At 43.9% G+C, this 22675-nt stretch overlaps 1 protein-coding gene across 1 annotated transcript; it reads right to left on the reverse strand.

The window, feature by feature from the left end:
* Window positions 1-12674: 12674 nt before the first annotated feature.
* On the reverse strand, window positions 12675-15878 carry LOC123125326 (uncharacterized). Its single transcript, XM_044545840.1, has 3 exons — window positions 15616-15878; window positions 14493-14885; window positions 12675-14404 (listed from the first exon to the last, which is right to left on the reverse strand). Exons 1-3 carry the CDS (start codon window positions 15749-15751, stop codon window positions 13902-13904), a joined length of 1032 nt encoding a protein of 343 aa, XP_044401775.1. The 5' UTR covers window positions 15752-15878; the 3' UTR covers window positions 12675-13901.
* Between the last annotated feature and the right edge of the window lie 6797 nt (window positions 15879-22675).

Genomic DNA, 22675 nt, shown 5'->3' on the forward strand with positions numbered 1-22675 from the left:
GAAGTGCATCCAGTTTTTGCCGTAACCCTCTCAACTTTCTTGCACATGCTATGTGGATGAAATGATGATATCATGCCAACTTTCAACCTTTTCAGAGTTCATTTGAAATGCTTTTCAATTTTAGGGTCTTATAGCTCAAAATAATTAGTAAATGCATGAAAAATAACAAATGAAGTCGGAAAGGATTGACAAATGATGATGTGGCTTTGAATGGTGCATTTTGAACACACAAAAAGTCAGGAGTTCAAATAAGTTTTAAAAAATGAAATCCCTTTGTAACAGACGAGTTTCCGGATGAAATCCTGATACTTTGAAAGAGATTGTCCGTTTTGTACACGAAGTGCATCCAGTTTTTGCCGTAACCCTCTCAACTTTCTTGCACATGCTATGTGGATGAAATGATGATATCATGCCAACTTTCAACCTTTTCAGAGTTCATTTGAAATGCTTTTCAATTTTAGGGTCTTATAGCTCAAAATAATTAGTAAATGCATGAAAAATAACAAATGAAGTCAGAAAGGATTGAAAAATGATGATGTGGCTTTGAATGGTGCATTTTGAACACACAAAAAGTCAGGAGTTCAAATAAGGTTTAAAAAATGAAATCCCTTTGTAACAGACGAGTTTCCGGATGAAATCCTGATACTTTGAAAGAGATTGTCCGTTTTGTACACGAAGTGCATCCAGTTTTTGCCGTAACCCTCTCAACTTTCTTGCACATGCTATGTGGATGAAATGATGATATCATGCCAACTTTCAACCTTTTCAGAGTTCATTTGAAATGCTTTTCAATTTTAGGGTCTTATAGCTCAAAATAATTAGTAAATGCATGAAAAATAACAAATGAAGTCAGAAAGGATTGAAAAATGATGATGTGGCTTTGAATGGTGCATTTTGAACACACAAAAAGTCAGGAGTTCAAATAAGGTTTAAAAAATGAAATCCCTTTGTAACAGACGAGTTTCCGGATGAAATCCTGATACTTTGAAAGAGATTGTCCGTTTTGTACACGAAGTGCATCCAGTTTTTGCCGTAACCCTCTCAACTTTCTTGCACATGCTATGTGGATGAAATGATGATATCATGCCAACTTTCAACCTTTTCAGAGTTCATTTGAAATGCTTTTCAATTTTAGGGTCTTATAGCTCAAAATAATTAGTAAATGCATGAAAAATAACAAATGAAGTCAGAAAGGATTGAAAAATGATGATGTGGCTTTGAATGGTGCATTTTGAACACACAAAAAGTCAGGAGTTCAAATAAGGTTTAAAAAATGAAATCCCTTTGTAACAGACGAGTTTCCGGATGAAATCCTGATACTTTGAAAGAGATTGTCCGTTTTGTACACGAAGTGCATCCAGTTTTTGCCGTAACCCTCTCAACTTTCTTGCACATGCTATGTGGATGAAATGATGATATCATGCCAACTTTCAACCTTTTCAGAGTTCATTTGAAATGCTTTTCAATTTTAGGGTCTTATAGCTCAAAATAATTAGTAAATGCATGAAAAATAACAAATGAAGTCAGAAAGGATTGAAAAATGATGATGTGGCTTTGAATGGTGCATTTTGAACACACAAAAAGTCAGGAGTTCAAATAAGGTTTAAAAAATGAAATCCCTTTGTAACAGACGAGTTTCCGGATGAAATCCTGATACTTTGAAAGAGATTGTCCGTTTTGTACACGAAGTGCATCCAGTTTTTGCCGTAACCCTCTCAACTTTCTTGCACATGCTATGTGGATGAAATGATGATATCATGCCAACTTTCAACCTTTTCAGAGTTCATTTGAAATGCTTTTCAATTTTAGGGTCTTATAGCTCAAAATAATTAGTAAATGCATGAAAAATAACAAATGAAGTCAGAAAGGATTGAAAAATGATGATGTGGCTTTGAATGGTGCATTTTGAACACACAAAAAGTCAGGAGTTCAAATAAGGTTTAAAAAATGAAATCCCTTTGTAACAGACGAGTTTCCGGATGAAATCCTGATACTTTGAAAGAGATTGTCCGTTTTGTACACGAAGTGCATCCAGTTTTTGCCGTAACCCTCTCAACTTTCTTGCACATGCTATGTGGATGAAATGATGATATCATGCCAACTTTCAACCTTTTCAGAGTTCATTTGAAATGCTTTTCAATTTTAGGGTCTTATAGCTCAAAATAATTAGTAAATGCATGAAAAATAACAAATGAAGTCAGAAAGGATTGAAAAATGATGATGTGGCTTTGAATGGTGCATTTTGAACACACAAAAAGTCAGGAGTTCAAATAAGGTTTAAAAAATGAAATCCCTTTGTAACAGACGAGTTTCCGGATGAAATCCTGATACTTTGAAAGAGATTGTCCGTTTTGTACACGAAGTGCATCCAGTTTTTGCCGTAACCCTCTCAACTTTCTTGCACATGCTATGTGGATGAAATGATGATATCATGCCAACTTTCAACCTTTTCAGAGTTCATTTGAAATGCTTTTCAATTTTAGGGTCTTATAGCTCAAAATAATTAGTAAATGCATGAAAAATAACAAATGAAGTCAGAAAGGATTGAAAAATGATGATGTAGCTTTGAATGGTGCATTTTGAACACACAAAAAGTCAGGAGTTCAAATAAGGTTTAAAAAATGAAATCCCTTTGTAACAGACGAGTTTCCGGATGAAATCCTGATACTTTGAAAGAGATTGTCCGTTTTGTACACGAAGTGCATCCAGTTTTTGCCGTAACCCTCTCAACTTTCTTGCACATGCTATGTGATGAAATGATGATATCATGCCAACTTTCAACCTTTTCAGAGTTCATTTGAAATGCTTTTCAATTTTAGGGTCTTATAGCTCAAAATAATTAGTAAATGCATGAAAATTAACAAATGAAGTCAGAATGGATTGAAAAATGATGATGTGGCTTTGAATGGTGCATTTTGAACACACAAAAAGTCAGGCGTTCAAATTAGGTTTAAAAAATGAAATCCCTTTGTAACACACGAGTTTCCGGATGAAATTTAAACTATTCAAATTTGGAAACTAATGGATTAACAGAAAGTTTATAATTATTCTGAGCTAAAAGCAAAAAGAATAAAAAAATAAAGCAAAAATCAAAAGAAAATAAATAATTCAAAAAACAAAAATATACTGGAAAAAATAAAAAAAATGCCGCCTAATGGGCCACACAGCCTGCATACGACTAGAAACCCATTTACACATGGGCCAGGATGCAGGCCCGCAGGCCCAATAGGCCCAACATGGCAATGACAAAGGTAGGCATGTATAATGCCTGCACATTAGAGAGGAGCTCAGCACCTGAGCTGCAGCGCAGCTTATAAACAGGTGCTGAGCTCTCTCAGCTAACGAGGTGGGACTAAACTTCCCACCGCACCGCGCCAGCACATTAGTCCCGGTTGGTGGCTCCAACCGGAACCAATACCCACCCTTTGGTCCCGGTTGGTGCCACCAACCGGGACCAAAGCCCTCATCTTCCCGCCCTTTGCGCTGGTGAAAAGAGGCCTTTAGTCCCGGTTGGTGGCACCAACCGGGACCAAAGGGTGGGTATTGGTTCCGGTTGGAGCCACCAACCGGGACCAAAGCCTTTGCTATATAAGTAGCACTTTGGAAATTTTCTGATTTCCATCGCCAGTGTCCCCCCGCCCGACGACGCCGCGAGCTCGATCTACGCCGCCAGGCTACCCCGTCGTCGTCGCCGTCGCCCGTGCCCCCGAGCCCACGCCATCGCCCGTCGTCGTCGTCCTCCACCCCCCCCCCCGCCGCCGTCGCCGTCGGCCTCCGCCGCGCGCCCCCGAGCCGTCGCACCGTATACGTCACCATCGCCGCCCTCCGCCGCCCCCGGCCCGCCGCGGTCGCGGTCGCCCTCCGCCACCCTGTGAGCGCCGCCCCGATCCCCTCCTCCTCCTCCCTGTAATGGCCGCTGCCGCTGCCGCCGCGCCCCCTAGCTATAGTACTGTACTATAGCTAGATGTGTAGTTAATTTAGTTAGATGTGTAGTTAGATTTGTAATTTAGTTAGATGTGTAGTTAATTTAATTTAGATTTGTAATTTAGTTGTATTAATTTGGATGTGTAGTTTGATGTGTAGTTAATTTAGTTGTTGTAATTTAGATGTATTAATTTAGATGTGTAGTTTAGATTTTTCATATTTAGAAGTCATTTATGTATGTTCATATTTAGAAGAAAAAGAAGGAGAGAAAAAAGGAAAATAAGAAGAGGAAGAAGGAGAAGAAGAAGAATAATAAGAAGAAGAGGAGAGGAAGTAGACGAGAAATAAATAAGAAGATGAAAAAGAAGAAAAAAAAGAGTAGAAGAAGAAGAAATAGAGGAGAAGAAGAAGAAATAGAATATAGAATAATATATTATTCTATTTTTTCTTCTTCTCCTCTTTTTTTCTTTTTTTTCTTCCATCTCCTCCTCTATTCCTTTCTTCTTCTCCTCTTTTTTTCGTCTTCTTCCTCTTCTTATTTTTTACGGGTATGTCGTTGTCGATATATGTACCCCCCTCCCCGATAACTTTTAGTAAGTACTACTTAGAAAGTGTTTAATAGAATTAGTTAGAAAAATAATAGAACTAGTTAAACTTGCTAGTTTATTTGTAGTAAGTACTACTTTATTCTATTTATAGTAAGGAAATTAATAGAACTAGTTTGTTTTTTTAGTTAAAGCAATTATTCCCGCATCGAAGTCGACGATGCCTATCCCGCATCCTCGTCGTCGACTCGGCGGAGGAGGCCGGCTTGATCAGAGGGGCCATGTCCGGGACTGGGCTCCGCCGGGCTGGTTTTGGGAGGTGCTACCTTCCGGTGGGCATAGGTTGGTGAGGAACCAGCCCGTCGTTGACCCGATCCTTGTTTGGTGGCGCTCGCGTGGGCCAGTGACGGTGCCGAGGCTTCCGGACACCGCGGAGGTGGTACGTCACCATGTCAGCGAGGAGGACCAGCACGTCCGTCGCTACATGGTTGCGTTGGAGGGCAGGTTCGACAATACCTGGAAGGTTCTTCAGGGATCTCACTGGAGCTATGATCCTGTGATGGTTCCGTCCCTTTGGGTGTCCACCGCCCGCGCCGATACCCGTCGGGCGCTACTGTTCTAGCTGTACTAGCGATGCTATATGTATGATAGTATTCGAGGTGTATTAGTGATAATATTCGGCGATGTACGGACGCATGGAGATGATGTAGTTTTGCTTATAATTGAATGCATCCTAATTTGAATACTACTTTATTTTGTGATTTGATTTTGCTTATTGAATGCTCAGAGTGGAAAACTACTCCGATCCTACTTTGAATGCTAAAATTGGAGAGCACTATGATTAGTTGATAGCTTATAGGGTTTTTGTTTTCGCAGAAATCTAGGAGCCCCCCCGGCCCCTCCATCATCCCCGCCATCGTCCCCGTCACCGCCCCCTCCGTCATCGAGGTGAGACCTGCCAAATCCTCTTTTAGAAAGATAATTAAACGATATTTCGGGTTGACTGTAAGTCTGTCGAGTCTCCACCATATATGAGAGGATGAAGAATCCCGACTGTTGTCGTGGGGGTAGCTTCTCCTTCGTTCCCGTGTGCTAGACAATTTGGTGTAATGCACTCGAGAACGAAAGGAGGAGCTACCATCACCGACGGTCGCAAATGTCAGAGAGGAATCAGTGAGGGAGAGTTCCACCATATATATATGAGAGGACGAAGAATCCCAACTGTTGTCGTGGGGGTCGCTTCTCCTTTGTTCCCGTGTGCTAGCTAGACATTTTGGTGTAATGCACACGGGGACAAAGGGAGGAGCGACCATCACCAATGGTCGAATGTATACACCACGTGAGCTGAGAGTTTTCAAGAAAAGACTCGACAAACCGATAGTCTACCCGTGATGAATAATAATGATCTAACATAGATTTTTTAGTACATATATTTAATTGTAGATGTTTAATATTTGAATTATGAACATAGGAAATGTCGTAATCGGACGACGAAACTCTCCCGGGGGAGTGCGACTGGTGCCACGACGACCGAGGTCAGTGCGACAGGCCTCACCTGGGACGAAGATCGGCGCTTCAGTATTAAGCTGGAGGAGACGTTCGATGTTGAAACGGTACGCAATGACGACAAGTGTTATTTTTTCGTAATTAAGCACGACTTCAACTATTTCAACGTGTACTTTTCATCTTTTACAATTCGGCTAGCTTATCCCATGCCATGCAAGACGCTACGTCTTGGAGAGGATGGGTTTTGAAGACCATGAAAGTATGGAAACAAAGAAAATTCACCTAAGGACCCATCATGATATAGATTTTGAAGTAAAGCTGTATAATTCTGAGAGTGTAACCCATTTTGGTTGCAAAAATTGGGAAGCATTTTGCAAGATGTATGGTTTTGATGAGGGTATGCTTGTCACCATGGATCTTGGTGATCCTGACATCGAGCAAGACAATATGGAAATTTGGGTCCTTGTTGATACGCCTCCAATTCTACCGCTATGTGAGTTTCTCAAACATAGTTATTAGCTAATTTATATTGTTCATTTCAAAATAGTTGACAACTTATTTTCATTGATAGCTTATTTTGATTGTTCAAACAATGTGCGGAACATGGTAGACAGAACCTACTACACCGATGGCTCTGAGTTAACTTATAAGGAGAAAACTCATCTGGTCGGATTTTGTACTGATATTGAGAATTACAATATCTACAATCAAACTCCTCATCATTATGGTCCTCCATACGTGCCACTAGTGCACGTGTTGAACTGCGATAACTACTATGGAGATACCCTGGTAAGATTTCATACTATTACGACATCCGTGCATATTTTGCATAGTTCTAAAACTAGTACATTATCATTGCTAACTATGAAGTTATTACTATGTTTTTCAACAGATAATCCCAGAGGATTGTGTGCCTCATTTGATGTATCAGAATGGTAGGCTTGATGTTTTGAATATACAACCAGGTCATCCTACGAATCTCAACTGTCCATACCGGATTTCTAATAGAAGTGGAGACATGCAAATCAAAGAATGGAAAAAATGTATGGACAGTCGCAAGGAGCTTCTTGGAAGCAAAAGGAAGCGAGGCGCAAGAATTGGAGATAGGATGATCTCCATTCTCCATAATGGAGAGTCAGGGTCTATATTGTTTTATGCTATTTTACCTTAAAGAGGGTATTTCGGTCCTACCTAATACTGATGATCATGTGCTAAGAACAATTAAGTAGGGTTGGTTCGATGACTGTGAGGATGATGATCGTATGACTTGTTATTAATAATGAGTAGAAGTTGTATGATGATGATTAGTAGGACTTGTTATTATATATGATGATGCATGATGCGCGCATGAAGAGTTATTATATATCAGCGGGTGAAATGAACATGGATTGGATTGAAGTGAAGGCAACATGCATGTGGTGCGTGTCGAAAGTAGTACAATCCAAACTTGATCAAGTCCGGATTAGTATTACTTTCGACATGCACCACATGTTGCCTTCACTTCAATCTAAGCCATGTTTAGGCATAGCAGTACGTAGCGTTGGTAAAGTAAGCACGGAGATATAAGAGAGGACACTTCTCTCTAATAGCTACCTAATAACAACCTAAATTAACCACCCAAAACCCCCAAACCCCCCCCCCCCCTCAAAAAAAAACAAAAATCTCAGCTCCTGCCAGGGGCTGATGCGTGGATGCCTATTGGTCCCGGTTGGTGGCACCAACCAGGACCAAAGGCCCTCCTGCCTGGGCTCCCCGCACCGGCCACGTGGACGGCCTTTAGTCTCGGTTCGTGTAAGAATCGGGACTAAAGGGCTAGGGCATTAGTAACGACCCTTTAGTCCCGGTTCCAGAACCGGGACTAAAGGCTCTTATGAACCGGGGTAAAAGCCCCATTTCCTACTAGTGTGGAACCCTCATAGCCATGAAGAAATTTATTTGTGACTATCGATCATTGTGGATGTCTTTTAACTCTTGTTAATTAGAGCATGGTTAATAGTTTAGCGAGCTGATGGCTATATAAAACTGTCATGTCATCTTAACCATAATTTATAGTCACTTATATCGTAGTGTGGGCTATAAGGTTAGCTGTTACATTAGTACTTTTGTATATCTTCTATCTTTCTCTTTCTTCACATTTATTGTATTTGTCTAGGAATACATATATAGTTAGGCTTTTGCATGAGAGCCAACTTGTCTTACTTTTTCATATCTCTCTCCTTCACATATAGACAAAAGAACCATGTAAGCGGGCTATAATGGATTGTTTGGATCACGCACGCTGCCGTGCCAAATTATTGGCGTTGACTCGTTGGCTAGGCGCGCGTTTGGTTTGCTCCCAATATTTTGGATCTCAACCAAAATTTTGGTCGGGCGGTCATATTTTCCGCCCACGGCTGGCTATTCCAGTGGCGACAGAATCTCTCGCCAATAAATTGACACACTCACGATCTGGCAGGGTGGCAGGGTCGATGCAGGCGCAATCCAATAGCCCCTAAGAGCATCTCCAGCCGTTTTTGCCACCGGCGCCCAAAAAACGGCCTAGTCGCGCCACTAGAAGCCCGTTTTTCGCCGGTTTGGGCCGAACAATAAACCCTTTGCTTATGTAGTTCAGGCATGTCGCTTGGCACTGACAAGGCCTAGGCAGGGCAACCGAGGCAACGACTCTCCTACCCTGGATACCACAAGCTCCCTATTATCACCATTGGTTAAGGCAATTTGTAGCACAACATGTAACAACACCTGTGGCCGCGACAAGGTTGAGGTCGGAGACCATGTTGTGGTGTAGTAGTGTGGAAACCTATTCGCCGATATTTTTGCAAGCACAAAGCTGGCTACAAGATCTAGGCTAGGGCTAGGAACGTGATGCAGATACAATATCAGCAACAAGCTCCTCGCTCTTCTGGTGGAACATTGATAGCCATGGATAAATTGATTTATTTCTGTCGATCATTGTGGAAGTCTTCTCTCTTGTTAATTAGTTGTCTGTCTATAAGTTCTTTTGGAAACACGGGATGAGGAGAGTTCTTGTTGTCCCAATTGGACCCACAACGACGATGCCTCGTGCCACACCTGTGTAAAACTTGACGTTATCGCTCAATCTTACACCAGTACGAATGTCTCCAAAAAAAGATAGTTGCAGGCTAGCTGGATGAACAACCATTGAGAAATGTAGTGTTTTTTTTCTCAAAAAGGAGATTAAAGCCCCGGCCTCTGCATCGAATGATGCACAAAACCAATATAGAGAAATGTAGTGTGCATTCGAGCAAAGGCAAGGGAGGTCCAATGTTTGCTTTGCTTGCTCATCTTAAATGGCGGTGGTTCAATCATTTACTCAACATTGGATTATGGAGCACCTCCAAAGAAAGAGCACAAATAAATCTGGTGGGTGGTGAAGACATGTTCAATTTGTGATCACTTCGCTTGTTGAGGAGGTTGAAGATGAGGCTAAAGCATGAGGTGTACGTTTGTGACTACTATTTGATGGTTGTAAATGTGTCGAAAAAATGTGATGGTTGTAATTTGGATATTGTGTTGGGCAAATGTTTGTCGTTATTGTTCCTGGCCGGCCAGGCAGCCACTAGCTGTGATATCGATGATACTACTACTTCGATTTTCACTCTTTTGTTTCGGTTGTTTCGGAACATGAGCTTATGTTCCATCATCGTGATAATAACCTAGAGCTGTGAGCTTGATCTGAGGAACAAAGTTCCAGAGAGAAAATGGAGTGGAGCCAATTAACACCTTCAGCGATCTAGCATGTGCGTCAAAATGCTTCAACTGGCATATAACTTCTATTTTTGCTACTAGCAGTACCCAAATTACATTATCCACGGCTAAAAAAAATACATTACCTAGAGTGCAAGTGAAAATCAAGGACTATAGTCTATAGCTTGCTACAAAGTGAGACCCAATTAATTGATACATTTGTCCGGTAAAAGCTTCCAGAAAAGAGAGATGGTTGATAAAATTTTCGTGGTCCACTGTTGAGTCATAGTACATCCTTCTTGGCTGACCCTTATCATCGTGCATGCGTCTCCAAAGTCTACCACTACTCTGATCCAAACGTTGTGATTGCAAGCCGATTTGGATGGACTTCCGGCGACCATGCCTCCTAAAACTCGTGTGTGTAATTTCTCGATACCTCGCATACCTATTGGTTATTACTCCCTTCATTCCTAAATATAAGATCTTTTAGAGATTCTAATGTGAACTATATACAATGCAAAATAAGTGAATCTACACTCTAAAATATGTCTATATACATCTGTATGTAATCCATACTAAAATCCCTAAAAGATCTTATATTTAGAAATGGAGGGAGTACTAGTGATGAGAGTTGCTTGCTAGGTTCAAAATGATCATTGAGGAAGGGAGGTTTGCCGTTTGAGCAATGGCACAAACTAAGGAGACCAGCGTAAGTACCTATGCTTTGGTCTTGTTCGTTCTAAATAGGTGCATGCATGGATCGGATGGCGAGTCGTCGATACAAATTGAAGGAATCTTTTTTTAGAAGACAATTTGAAGCAGTCTAATATCTCCTATCTTAAAAAAGGGTAACGTTCCCTTCAGCTTGAGTCCCCTCTCTCTATCCACACCGGCTTTGCGCTTTTATAAAGACACGCTATGCATATCTCATGTGTGTCCTTCAGACAGTAGTTACTACTAGCTGATACGGTGTAGCGCGGCTTGCCCGTGTACACGTGCAGATACGTTTTGCTCTGCTTTCCAGAGCCGAACGACCTTGCATGCTTGCGCCTTCACAATAAAATTAGAACTAAGCAAACACACGCATGCAGTTACAGCTACGCCTGCAACTTATGCATGCACCACAAAAGAACACCGCAACTTAAGCTCAGCCAACTGCTAGATGATTTGCCATTATCATGCTCACCAGAGAAGACGCCATGACCTTGTCTAGCATATATCCTCATAGCTGCAGGACGAACTCACATGCCAGCTTGAATTCTTTACATGATTATGAACATATGTCTGCTCACGATGCTTGAGCTCAGCGAAGTCTAATTCGATGAATGCTTTTCATGCCTCCACAACTTTGCCTTACCCTAGAGATATGCCAGAGAGCTCCTTCTTCTATTGTCCGGAGAGGCCGCCCCCCGGTGCTTTGGCGATCGAGGCCATACTAGAGGCGTTGTGCGGCTATTGCATGGCGCCTGGCCATGTTAAAATAGTGGGTAGATGTCAGGCGCCAAGCAGCAGGGTGTTTAATGTCGGCCCGCTGGCGTACGGTTGCGCGCACGCTCGCATTCACGCGCCGGAGTAGGTTCCTCGGCGGATGGGCTGGTTTAATGGAGGTAGGCGTTGAAGATGCTCTAAAGTAGGTATCATGAACAACGAAAATGCGTAGGAGCACCGGGCGACTCCACCCATCGGAATCTGACCCGTTGATTAGCCTCGGGATTCACATCTCCTATATTAGGCAGTACATATTAGGAGTTTATTCTACATGTATCTCTCACATGCGTGCTCTGTACTATCTAGGCTTTTTTCTGCACTGACATTGTCAGATAGTACACGCAGGCCTGACCACAACCACCATCGCCCAACCACCCAAAGGCCAACAGTCCATTCAATGCATATGAGCCCCCACTCCTCTCTTCTTCACATCATGACTCTTCTTCCTCTGGACACTTCCACATGAATCCTTCCCCACGATCCTCTTCTAGGCCCTGTTCGGGACGTGGGTTCACAAAATAGAGGAAAAGAAAAATGCATAGGTATGAGATGGAGTGCAAAGTGAAACCTGCAAGCTTCCAGAAAGAGGAATGAGAATCTATGGGGTGTTCTGAACAAAGGAAAGAAGTTTTGGAATCTGCACACTTCTCTAGGAAATAGAACTAGCCGTTATGTGCCTGGGCATTGTATTCTTGCCGTTGATTTCTCTAGCCGTTGCTTCTTCTTTCTCTTGCTATATAAGCACATACAATGCACTGCCAACAACTTGCTTGCCATTTCTTCTCCTCTCCTGTAAGAACTTCTCTAGGAACTCATAGTCCAGTCTTGTAGCGGCAATCCATTCGTTCCTCTAACCTCAAAATTCATTCATTCCTGAAGCTGAATGGATCCAAATTACAGCCGGCGGTCAAGAAACGAAGATGATTTTGTACATTTCATACTCCCTACATTACAAGGTAGCTCATCCCAATCATCTGAGAGGAGAGCAATACATACATCCATCCTGAATGGAGCTACTTATGTGCATGAAGCTCTTACCGGCCACGAGGTTCTATGTGAATGGCGGTTCCATATGGAGAGACCAATCTTTCAAGCTTTAGTACAAAAACTGTGTGAAAAGCACCTTCTCCAGGATGCAAGGTATATCTCTGTGCAAGAGCAAGTAGCTATATTTTTGTATGCAGTATCAAAGAATGCAACCAACAGAACATTGCAAGATAGATTCCAGCACGGTGCAGATTCAACTAGTACTTATTTCCACGCCATGCTCAACGCGATTACTCGACTCACATGCAACTACATACAACCTTCTGTACACCAGCATCCCATATTAAGGCAACAAAAGTTTTCATACTTTAAGGTAATGTTTTCAAGCCCTATCATGGTGAACTGGTATTTAGCAAATCTAGCTTATATTTATATATCTAATTATAGAATTAAATCTGCAAAATTGTATTGGAGCTATTGATGGTACTCACTTTCCCATGACTATTCCTCCTGCGCAACAAGACCCATACAGAAATAGAAAACAAGGCCTTTCACAAAATGTAATGGTTGCTTGTGACTTTGACATGAAGTTTGTGCATGTACATGCTGGATGGGAGGGATCTACATCAGATGCAAGGGTTTTGCAAGATGCACTAGACCATGGATTCAATGTACCGCCTGGAAAATTTTATCTTGTAGATGCAGGTTATGCAAATACACCCCAATTCATTGCTCCATACCGAGGAACTAGATACCATTTACAAGAACAAGGAAGAGTTCAGCAAAGGCCACAGTGCTACAAGGAGTTATTTAACCTTCGACATGCACACCTAAGAGATCATGTCGAAAGAATTATTGGCATACTGAAAGCAAGGTATCCCATACTAAAGGCAGCTACAATGTTTGATATTGACACAAAGTTGATACTGTTGTAGCGTGTTGTGTATTGCACAATTTCATAAGGCTACACAATGGAGATATGACACTGCCTGATAGAGCTACAATGGATGTTAATGAAAGCAATATGAAGGATGTACCAGATGGAGATGTCAAATACAAAAAAGATGTGATTGTATTTAACAACTTGAGACAAGCTGGAAATGAGATGCGAGATGCCATGGCAATGCAAATGTGGGCAGATTACATTGCTAGAAGATAAGCATATGTATTGTGTAATTTTCCCTTATGTTATGTAACTATTTGGTTGTACTGTACTCAATATGGGCAGATTACATTGCTAGAAGATAAGCATATGATTATTTTAGTCAAAAACTGCAGAAAGACATTGCTTTAGGAGCCATTTAACATTGCATTAAAATTTGAATGAGTTTGACACTTCCATAATCATGTGCCCAGTAATGCACATGCACAACCTACTATTAAATATGACAAGTGCATCATAACCATGTGTCCAGAGATGCACATGTACAAAATATATCACATCCTATTACAAGTTACCTACGCCAAGGATCATATCCATGTGTCCATAAATGCACATGCACAAAATATATCTCAGTTTTAAGCTTGCCCTCCCCTAGTACGAAATACTAGTTCCATTTGATTAGGTATTCCGAATTTTTCCAGTCAACCAACCTAACCGTAATTCGTTACTTGAAAATGATAGAAATACTTCCCTGTTCTCCTTGTTGGCGGTGAAGATGTCCGCAGCTTTTAGCATATCGGCCATCGAAAGACCCTCCAACCTTTCAAGTGCTTTGATGAATTTCTTGATGCTGAAGGGGTCCTTTAATTTACTCTCCTGGCTGCATACCTATCTATTTCTTCCCTTCTGAGTTTCAGGTATCTCTCATGAAAATCATCAATACTGGTCGTCTTTTGCTTTTTCGCTCTCTTCCTGCTAGTAACCTCATGAGCTGAGCTAGATGGTCGACGATTGCGATGTACAACTTGTGGAATTTCATGCAAGGTTTGTCCAACATGTTGTGAGGAAATTGATATTGCTTCAACTTGTGGAGCATGTACTGTCAAGTCATTTCCTTGAGCCGAGTTTGCCTCCACTTGATTGAATGTATTATTGCTAGAAAACCAATTTGTGTTTTCACTATCCTCTTCAATGTCAAATTGCATGGATGAATCACCAGGAGCATGTATGGTTGGAGTCGGTGTGTGCAAATGCGCCTCCAGCCCTTGCAATTGTGGTGAATGTGATGTTGGAAACTGTGAGAGTTGTGTTGCTCTGTTCGCATAATAATCCATGCCACGACAACTCCTTCCCTGAGCATAGCGTCCTAGATGAATCATGTCAAAGAAAAAGAACAGTTATAAGAATCGGCCAAAAAGAATTGGGCCAATCAATTCAATGATTTAAAAGCTCACCATCATATAGAGCAAAAAGATCTTCATAGTATGGAAATGACCTTCCTCGCCACGTGAGGGCGTCCTTGTTTTTACGTGCCTCTAGTGCAGCCCAAACATTATCTGGAGCCACCACCATCTTTCTGTCACGATCCCAGCCAAAACCACTTTCAGATATTAAGTCTTTTACAGCTTTGAAATCTCTCTTTAGATCCTGCTCCTTTTGCTTCACTTGAACTATCGTGAAGGATAAATCAAATCTTTGATTGAATTTACCAACAATACTTGTCCAGGCCTCTTTACTCCATGCATTTTGTGTCCGGTATTTGGGAACATCATGATCTCTTAAGAGTTCAATGAGATATGCCTTCATCTGATGATTCCACTTGGCTCTACCAGAATTCTTAGCGGTACCTAGCAATATGAAAAGTGCAGCTTTATAGGTCAGCTCTTTTTTAATATTGTGCATATACACATGGTCTCTAAAAAGTAAATATTTCAAGTATAGTCACTTCTCTGAAAGTAAGCAATCAAGTGTAATCTGATTTGTGGTACTGAAGGCAGGTGAGCAGGTTATATATTAAGTATATTCCCTAATCGTAAAAATACGATGCCTTGATTTTATCTCTTTACTACAAGCACACAGCCAAGCCTTTTTTTATTCAGAGCAACACCACAGAACAACTAAGCTTCAGGGTAGGCTTTTAACTGTATTTTTCCAAGATGAGTACTACAAATAAATAAATCAGAAAATGGATATCCTGTATCATATGCTACCAGGAAGTTCAGTCCATTTTCCGTAGTAGGTGGTCACAAATGCAAAATCATCATACATGTTAGTCAATCCTTGCACACATACATGGTTTAGGTATACAGGAACTCGCTTAGCAGGCTAGCAACACTTCCTGCTAGCATATATCATCCATGAACAAGTAGAAGTAGATCTTTCTCCGTGTAACAACTTAAACACACAAGAAATAATCTCTATTCATTTATGCATCTAATAAACAAACTGAATCTGTGTGATCTATTTTCGTTTTTTATAAGCCTATAAATCTGAAGTAGAAATATATTTTAGGAGCGGAAATCAACAAGTACTAGGAAGTTTTATAGGAGAATAAATCAAAAAGGTTTGGACGGTTACCTTCTATGGAGATTTCTTGGCTTTCCCCAAATTTCTGGTCGTCATGCCCTTGCGTGGATGGAGGGGGTGGAGGGGGGAGATGGGGAGGCGGAGGAGGGTGGATTCGCCAGCCGACAGCGCTCCGCTGGTTCTCCATGTTGATTCCGCGCCAAAGCAGTCTAGGGTTCCTTCTTCTCCGTGGGGAATTTTGGGGGAGTGGCGGGAGTGAAGATAGGAGGCGGGAGTGCTGAGAGAGAGAGGAGCGGCGGGGACTCTGTTTCCTGTGCCTTTCCATTAGGCCTGTGTAGATTTTTTACTTCCCGTGAAAATCGCTGGAAAGTTTCCTTTACTAAGGAAAGTGCAGCGCTCTTTTCTTTGTCCCGAACGCCTCCAAAGGAAACTATCCGCAGGTAAGGAAAGTTGTACGATTCCTCCCAAAATCCTTCGTACCGAACAGGGCCCTAAAGTCCATGCACCTTCTTTCCCAGTCTTCTGCTTACTACGTGGAGCAAAGTTAGGATGAACTAGAAAAACTATGTTCGCGCTGGCCATCGTCCGAGCTTGCCGTATCCTGCGACACCCACGGCTGCCATAGTTGCCGCAACCAAGTTATGAATTCTGGCGGCCAGCGGCCAGCGACAACGTGTGAGAAGAAAGCCATGTGGAAGACTATGCCAGCCGTGATGAGCAAGTCTAGGCAGCCGTCATCCATACTTGCCGTGTTTTGCCCACCGCGTCTGCCTTGGACACCAACTCCATGGTCTGCGTTCCCGCGGCCAGCGGTAGCATCGCAGACGGCACCGCTTCCTAGACCGAGGCTGCTTCCTCCAGCTGCGTGTCCGCATCCTGGTCTTTCCCGCAGTGGCGGAGCCACCTCCCGGCTACCCGGGATAGCTGCCCGGGCTCAGCCATGCATTCTAGTTTGAGTAATAGCAGTAAATGGAGAGCTAATCACCATTTTATAGGGGCAAACAACTGAGAGACAACAGCTCCGTGTACTTTGCGCCGGCTCGCCGGCCAAGCTGGCTCCGCCACTGCTTTCTCGTCACCGTCAAGCTCGGTCTGGCCATGCTTCGCCTCGGCAACAGTACACGCCGTGATCGCCTGGTCGAGGTTGTGGGCTTCATGCTCGTGGCCGGCGTCCTTAACCTGGGCTTGCACATGGCCAGCATCCTCCGACCAGGTCATGTTGGACTGCCCTGAACGTGCTCTACTCTGCTCCAGCCGAGCAAGCTCGCATATTGCACAGCAGTCATGGGGGCCTAATAAATGTAATTCAATGTTCATCTGTTGTATACCAGTGAGTATCTATCCGTATACGTTGAAAGCAAAGTTAGATTGCATTAATAGCATCCACCCCAAGACTATAACGTACGTGTAGATTTCAGGGAGGTGCGTCGCCGAGAGCTCCTCGTCCGCGTCCTCATGAACAACCTCAAAATTAGATAATAGTAATAATAATAATAATAATAATAATAATAATAATAATAATAATAATAATAAGACACTGTCCAACGGCAGGATCAGGGGATCAATCATTAGTTCATTATGTATTCATATTCCTTTTTTTTGCGGGGATGTATTCATATTCCTGATACCTCCTAAGCCCATACTGTTCTGTTGTTCACCTTAGTGATGAGAGTGCCGCATGGGCATGGAAAACTGCCGAGAATAACGAACTTGGGGAAACTGTTTGACGCGTGCATGTACATGATGTCGTTCTGTGTCAATTTGGGTTGCATGTATTCTTCTTCTTTTTCTGTGGGTAGAGTTGGATGTATTTGTAGAGGAATAGAGAGATTGATGGAATTGATGTTCTATTGCTTGAGTCTCATGGACATATATATAGGAGTGCATTATCATCTTGAAGTACACGACAAGCTTAAACAAATCTCAGTCTATCCTATCTTTCCTAAATAATCACGATACTCAACATCCCCCTACAGTCACACTGTTAACGACGCAGAAGATGAAACAGGAGAAGAATTCGAAGGAAAGCCGACGGACATCCCCCGCAGTCGTAACAGTCGATGCACCGTGGAAGTTATGGCTGGAGTGAAAGCAAACGAGGTTCCTCAAGCAAGGCGATAGCCCTTTGTGACGTTGTCGAGGTAGCTGGGACTCTAGGGTGGTGTAGCCGTGGTCGAGGTAGCTGTGCGAGGGACGCCGTGGTCTCGAGTCGGGGTGATCGGTGTCGAGGTAGTCGCCGTGGAGCTGTGGGCGCAAGGAGTCGCCGAGTTAGTCGTGGGCGCAGTGTTGTCGAGATAGTGGTGCACCCGGATGTAGATGGTGTTGATGAGGCATCATGTCGGGTTTCCCAATATTCACGAAGACTGAAATGGAAATACTTCGATATTAATATCTATACAGGTCATGTTTTCCCCAATATTCGTGAAGTGACGAAAAATTTAAGTTGCAACCATAGAAAGAAGCCGGTCAACTAACTTTTAATAATTGACTGGACTCCTTGGTTACACAAATCTTGACTTTTTTGAAATAGTTTTTTTTTTGCAAATTTGAAGACTGTGACTATCAATATTTAAAATAATATTTTGACTCGATGTGTTAACTTCATATGCCACTACTACATGATAGACTATCGCAGACAGCAAGAAATGCCCATTATATACATGTATATATGGCATTTGCTTAGCTGGGTCGGTCATGCCAAGGCCCTTCCCAGTCGGCCAAGGAACCGTCCACAAAAGGACTTCTGCAATCAGCCTGAAATATGAGAAGGATCTGTCTAGGACACATCTAGATGTGACATAATTATGTCACATCTAAGCTGATGTCCACTTTCCTTGTGGTCTATTTTTTTCTACTTTCTTTTTGTTTCTTATTGTTGCATTATATAGTTGTGAGAGTTTAGATGTGACATTTTTAAAAAATATCTAGATGTGAATTAGACAAACTGATATGAGAAACCTTTGAATAACACTATTTTATTCTTTTCCAGAATTGTTTAATTTGAAAAGAAAAACTTTGGACAAGCTAACTACAATTGTAAAGATCACCTAACACCACTAGAATCGCCAATTTTCCCAATTAAACTGGTCAACTGCACGTGAGCCGGTGGCTCACCTGTCAGTTTTTTACCGAGTTTTCCGCACACAAAACTCGGCAAAGCTGTGATGCCTGGCATTCCAATTTAAAAAAATGAAAAATGAAAAATATTTATCAAGTGCGCTCAGGAAAAAAACTCGGCAAACATGGGACCCATGGAATTCTGATTTAAAAATAAAAAATAGAAAATGTTTACCGAGTCTCCGTTAGCCGAAATTCGGCAAAGAAAGGCCGCCGTCACGGCTCTGTCGACTACTGTACAGTAGGGCCCACTTGTCTGGCACCGAGTGTATTTCTGCAAGAACTCGGTGAACATGAGATTCTACCGAGTTTTAAGCTTGCCTAGTTGTTTTTGGAAAAAACCTGGCAAAGGCACAGCTCTGCGGCGAGACCCGCGACCCTCGCTCCCGCGTCCCGCTCCTAGGGTTCCTGTGCCGCCGCCGCCGCCGGCTCCCCCGCGTGGAGCCGCCGCCGCGGCCGGAGCCCGCCGTCGCCGCGAGCTCTCCCCCGCTCCCCTACCCCCTCCCCCTCTCCTCCCTTTCCCGTACCCCCGCGTCGCCTCCCCGAGCGAGGCGACTGGGGGCTTCCTCCCTGCTCCTCTCCAGCTCGCCGCCCTCGCCCTGCCTCCTCCCGCCGCCGCTAGCGAGCGCGCCGGTCCTCGGCTGCGGGGAGCTGGCGGCGGCGAGCCTGCCTTTCCCCGCGCGTAGCACCACCCTGCTCAGATGCTGGTTGTTGGCGGCGGTGCCCCTCGGCCGGCTTCGGTGCGGCCCATTGGTGGAGGTGTCGCGGGCTCGGTGGCCCTTGACGCGGCGGTGCGGCCGTTAGCCGTGGGGCGGCGCGGTGGCGCTGTGGCTGGCGGCGCCCGCCCAGCCCAGATCTGGGCCAATTTGCGCCCCATCTGGGTTGGGGCGGGCCGAAGGCTTGGCGTTCGGCGGCGACGTTCCCTGGTGGTGGCGTGGTGGCGGCGGTCTCTGGCGGTGAGGACTCCGTTGGTCGGCGTGCTGCAGCATGGGGACAGGACTGTCCGGGTCCAGTGGACCCGGCCGGGCCGTCCTGGCCCGGCAAGTCCTCGGCGCCGCGTCCGGTCGGCTCCGCTGCGGCGGTGGAGGCAGTCCCCTCCCTCCGGTCCAGTTGTGTTCGCTCCCGTGGCCGGTGTCTCCTATCCATCTCTAGGTCTCGTGTTGACAGCTCCAGTGAGGCGGTGAGGGTTGTCCGGTAATCGTGGTGGCACAGGCTGGTGGGTGGCTGCGATGGTGGTGCATTTCGAAATGCCTGGGGTGGTGGTGGTGGTTGTGGGTCGGGAGAAACCCCTGTCGGCCTGTCCAGCACCGATGCGATGACGCCTACGGGCGCCGTCGGACCTTCTTGAGGGGCATCGGGTATACCCCTTCCCCACTATCCCTCGCGTATCGGGGGAAACCCTAGAATTTGTTCGGGCACCAGCGACGGCATCGTCGCATTTCTTCTTAAAGGTGTTGCTTGGGGCGCGGCGCTTCGAGATGCTGGGAGCATGGTGGTACTTCTTCGGAGGGTGCAGCGGTTGCCGGTCTTCCTCTCTTCGTTGATCTACCGGTGTCGGCATTTATTTCTCTTTCTTCTTCTTCTTGTTTTCTTTTGGGCTTATCTGTGATGCGGCCCCAGCAAGCTGGATGTATCGGATGTTTGCTTTATAATATAAAGTGGGGGGAAACCCTTTATCTCAAGGCACAGCTTTGCCAAGCTGCTTATCACTGCAGAGTCCAATTTCGAATTAAACTCGGCAGAGAGAAGTTTGCCGAGTTTCCGATAGAATGAACTCGGCGAAGTGTCAGAACTCAGCATAAAACCAGATTCTAGTAATGCAAACCTATCGACCAATCTGGCACTTATAACCGGTCAGGCAAATAGAGCCAACCAATGGATTAGAACTAGCGGCCACCGACTACATCAATAAATCGACTATGTTGACGTATAAATGTGTTGCCTAGTCTCTTTCATTAGATCGGTTTTTTAGTTGCATTGGCTAGAGCATGCACTTCTACATGGTATCAGAGCCAAGAGGTCTTGACTTCAAGACCCGGCTGGCGCAATTTAATTGCAGCCCACTTTCGGTCCACGTTTAGGCATGAGGGAGCCACCCGTGAGGGGGAGTGTTGATGTATAAATGTGTTGCCTAGTCTCTTCCATTAGATCGGTCTTTTAGTTGCATTGGCTAGAGCATGCACTTCTACAGACTACATCACTAGGTGGTGTTTTGTGGCGCGGAGAACGTAGAGTAGATATTCCAAGCAAAATCGAGCTCGATAGTTTTTGCTTTCTGCAATTCCTCCGGTTATGGTGGTGCACGGTTTGCCCTTGCACATGGGCTCGCCTTCTCGAACAAACACGTTTCACCTTTCTAGATCCGCACATCATTATTTTTATTTTTATTTGCGGAAACGCGCATCATTAATTTGTGTGCATGTGTCTTCACAAGGAAACTAGTCACGGATCAAGTGCAGTCACAAATCACAACTACCACCACAGCTTAAGTAGTTGCCTTAATCTGACCAGCAACATGCATCCATCGGCTACATATGCTTGCCAGTTTCCCTTGTTGCTAACCTTGCTCTTTTTCTAGAACAAGACACCGGAACTGAACCATTTGCATATTCCAAAACAAACTCCCCAACAGCTTGTCCTTTGACGATCGAGAGGACAAAAGAGTATTTATTGATGAGGAATCGTTCTTCAGCGTGCAAATTGGCCCATTTATATTTACAAATCTATGTTCTCAATGCTTCCCGGTCCTATTTAGCTCGCAGATATTTTACGGACTCCAGCGAGCTGCAGTATTCCCTCCGTCCCAAAATAACTGTTTGTACTAAATCAAAGACAATTATTTTGGGAGGGAGGGAGTAAATTGCTAAACATTATGGAGCAATGCATGCAGGTCATGGAGCTAACTTAAGCAGTCGCCCATAATCTGACCACTCAACATGCACAACTGAGAGGGGGGCTGTCGGATATGTGTGTGGGAGAGAGAGAGAGAGAGAGAGAGAGAGAGAGAGAGAGAGTAGTTTCCATGCACATAATTAGTTGTTGCCGCTAATCTTTGGCCTTGCCTCCCAATCATACCTAAATTGGGGATATTTTTACAGGCTTCTTGCGGGTGTCTAAGTTATGCATCTGAGTTTTTGCTAGCTACGTTGCTCAGCACCAGGTGCATAATGTTCTGCCAATGGACTACCCTCGATCAGCTCTAGCCCCCTTTCTCCATCTGCACCGGCTTCGTTGATGAGACATTCTTCAGACCCGTGCGAATTGGTTCATTGAGATACACATGCAAGTTCCCATTGCCTCCCGATCCTTAGTGATATTCTAACTACCTAGCTACTACTTCGTCACCATGCATATAAAGCCACGTTTATGCCATCGATAAGCTTTTCTCCACTTTCGTCTCTCCACACTGTTTGAACGCGGTCTATCTCGTGCTGCTTTTATAAAGCTACGTTTCGCAAGCATATGCATGCCCTTCTTGTTTGTGTGTCCTTCAGCCAATAGTTACTGCATGTTGGTAGGGTGGAGCGGGACTTGCCTGGCTTACACGTGCACGCCTCGTCAGACAAAACACATATTTCAACTTTTCAGAGACGCATGCATGCATTTGCGAGAAACAGTGCCATCCACCCTAGCACGAAGTGGACAGATCAGATCAGGTGCAATTATGCAACGTAACTTCCACTTCAACTAATAAGCAGTTACTCGTAATCTTACCATCCACCATGCAGCCAACGGCTAGATATGCTTGACGTTTTCCCTTTGTTCCTACCTTTTGCTCTTTTTCTTCAAGAACAAAACCAACTCTAGAACAAGACACCGGAACAGTGGCATTTGCAGATACAAACCAAGCTAAGAATACAAACCGTGGTTTTTCGTTGAAGTGCGTTGTGAGCATACCAAGCAACTGGGTGTAACTACTAATTCCCCGTGGATTTGATATTCCTTTCTACTAATCGCTATTTTTTGAAAGCATTTCATGAGTTTTCTCCTAAGT

This window comes from Triticum aestivum, chromosome 5D (genome assembly GCF_018294505.1).
Source record: "Triticum aestivum cultivar Chinese Spring chromosome 5D, IWGSC CS RefSeq v2.1, whole genome shotgun sequence".
NCBI classification, from domain to species: Eukaryota; Viridiplantae; Streptophyta; class Magnoliopsida; order Poales; family Poaceae; genus Triticum; species Triticum aestivum.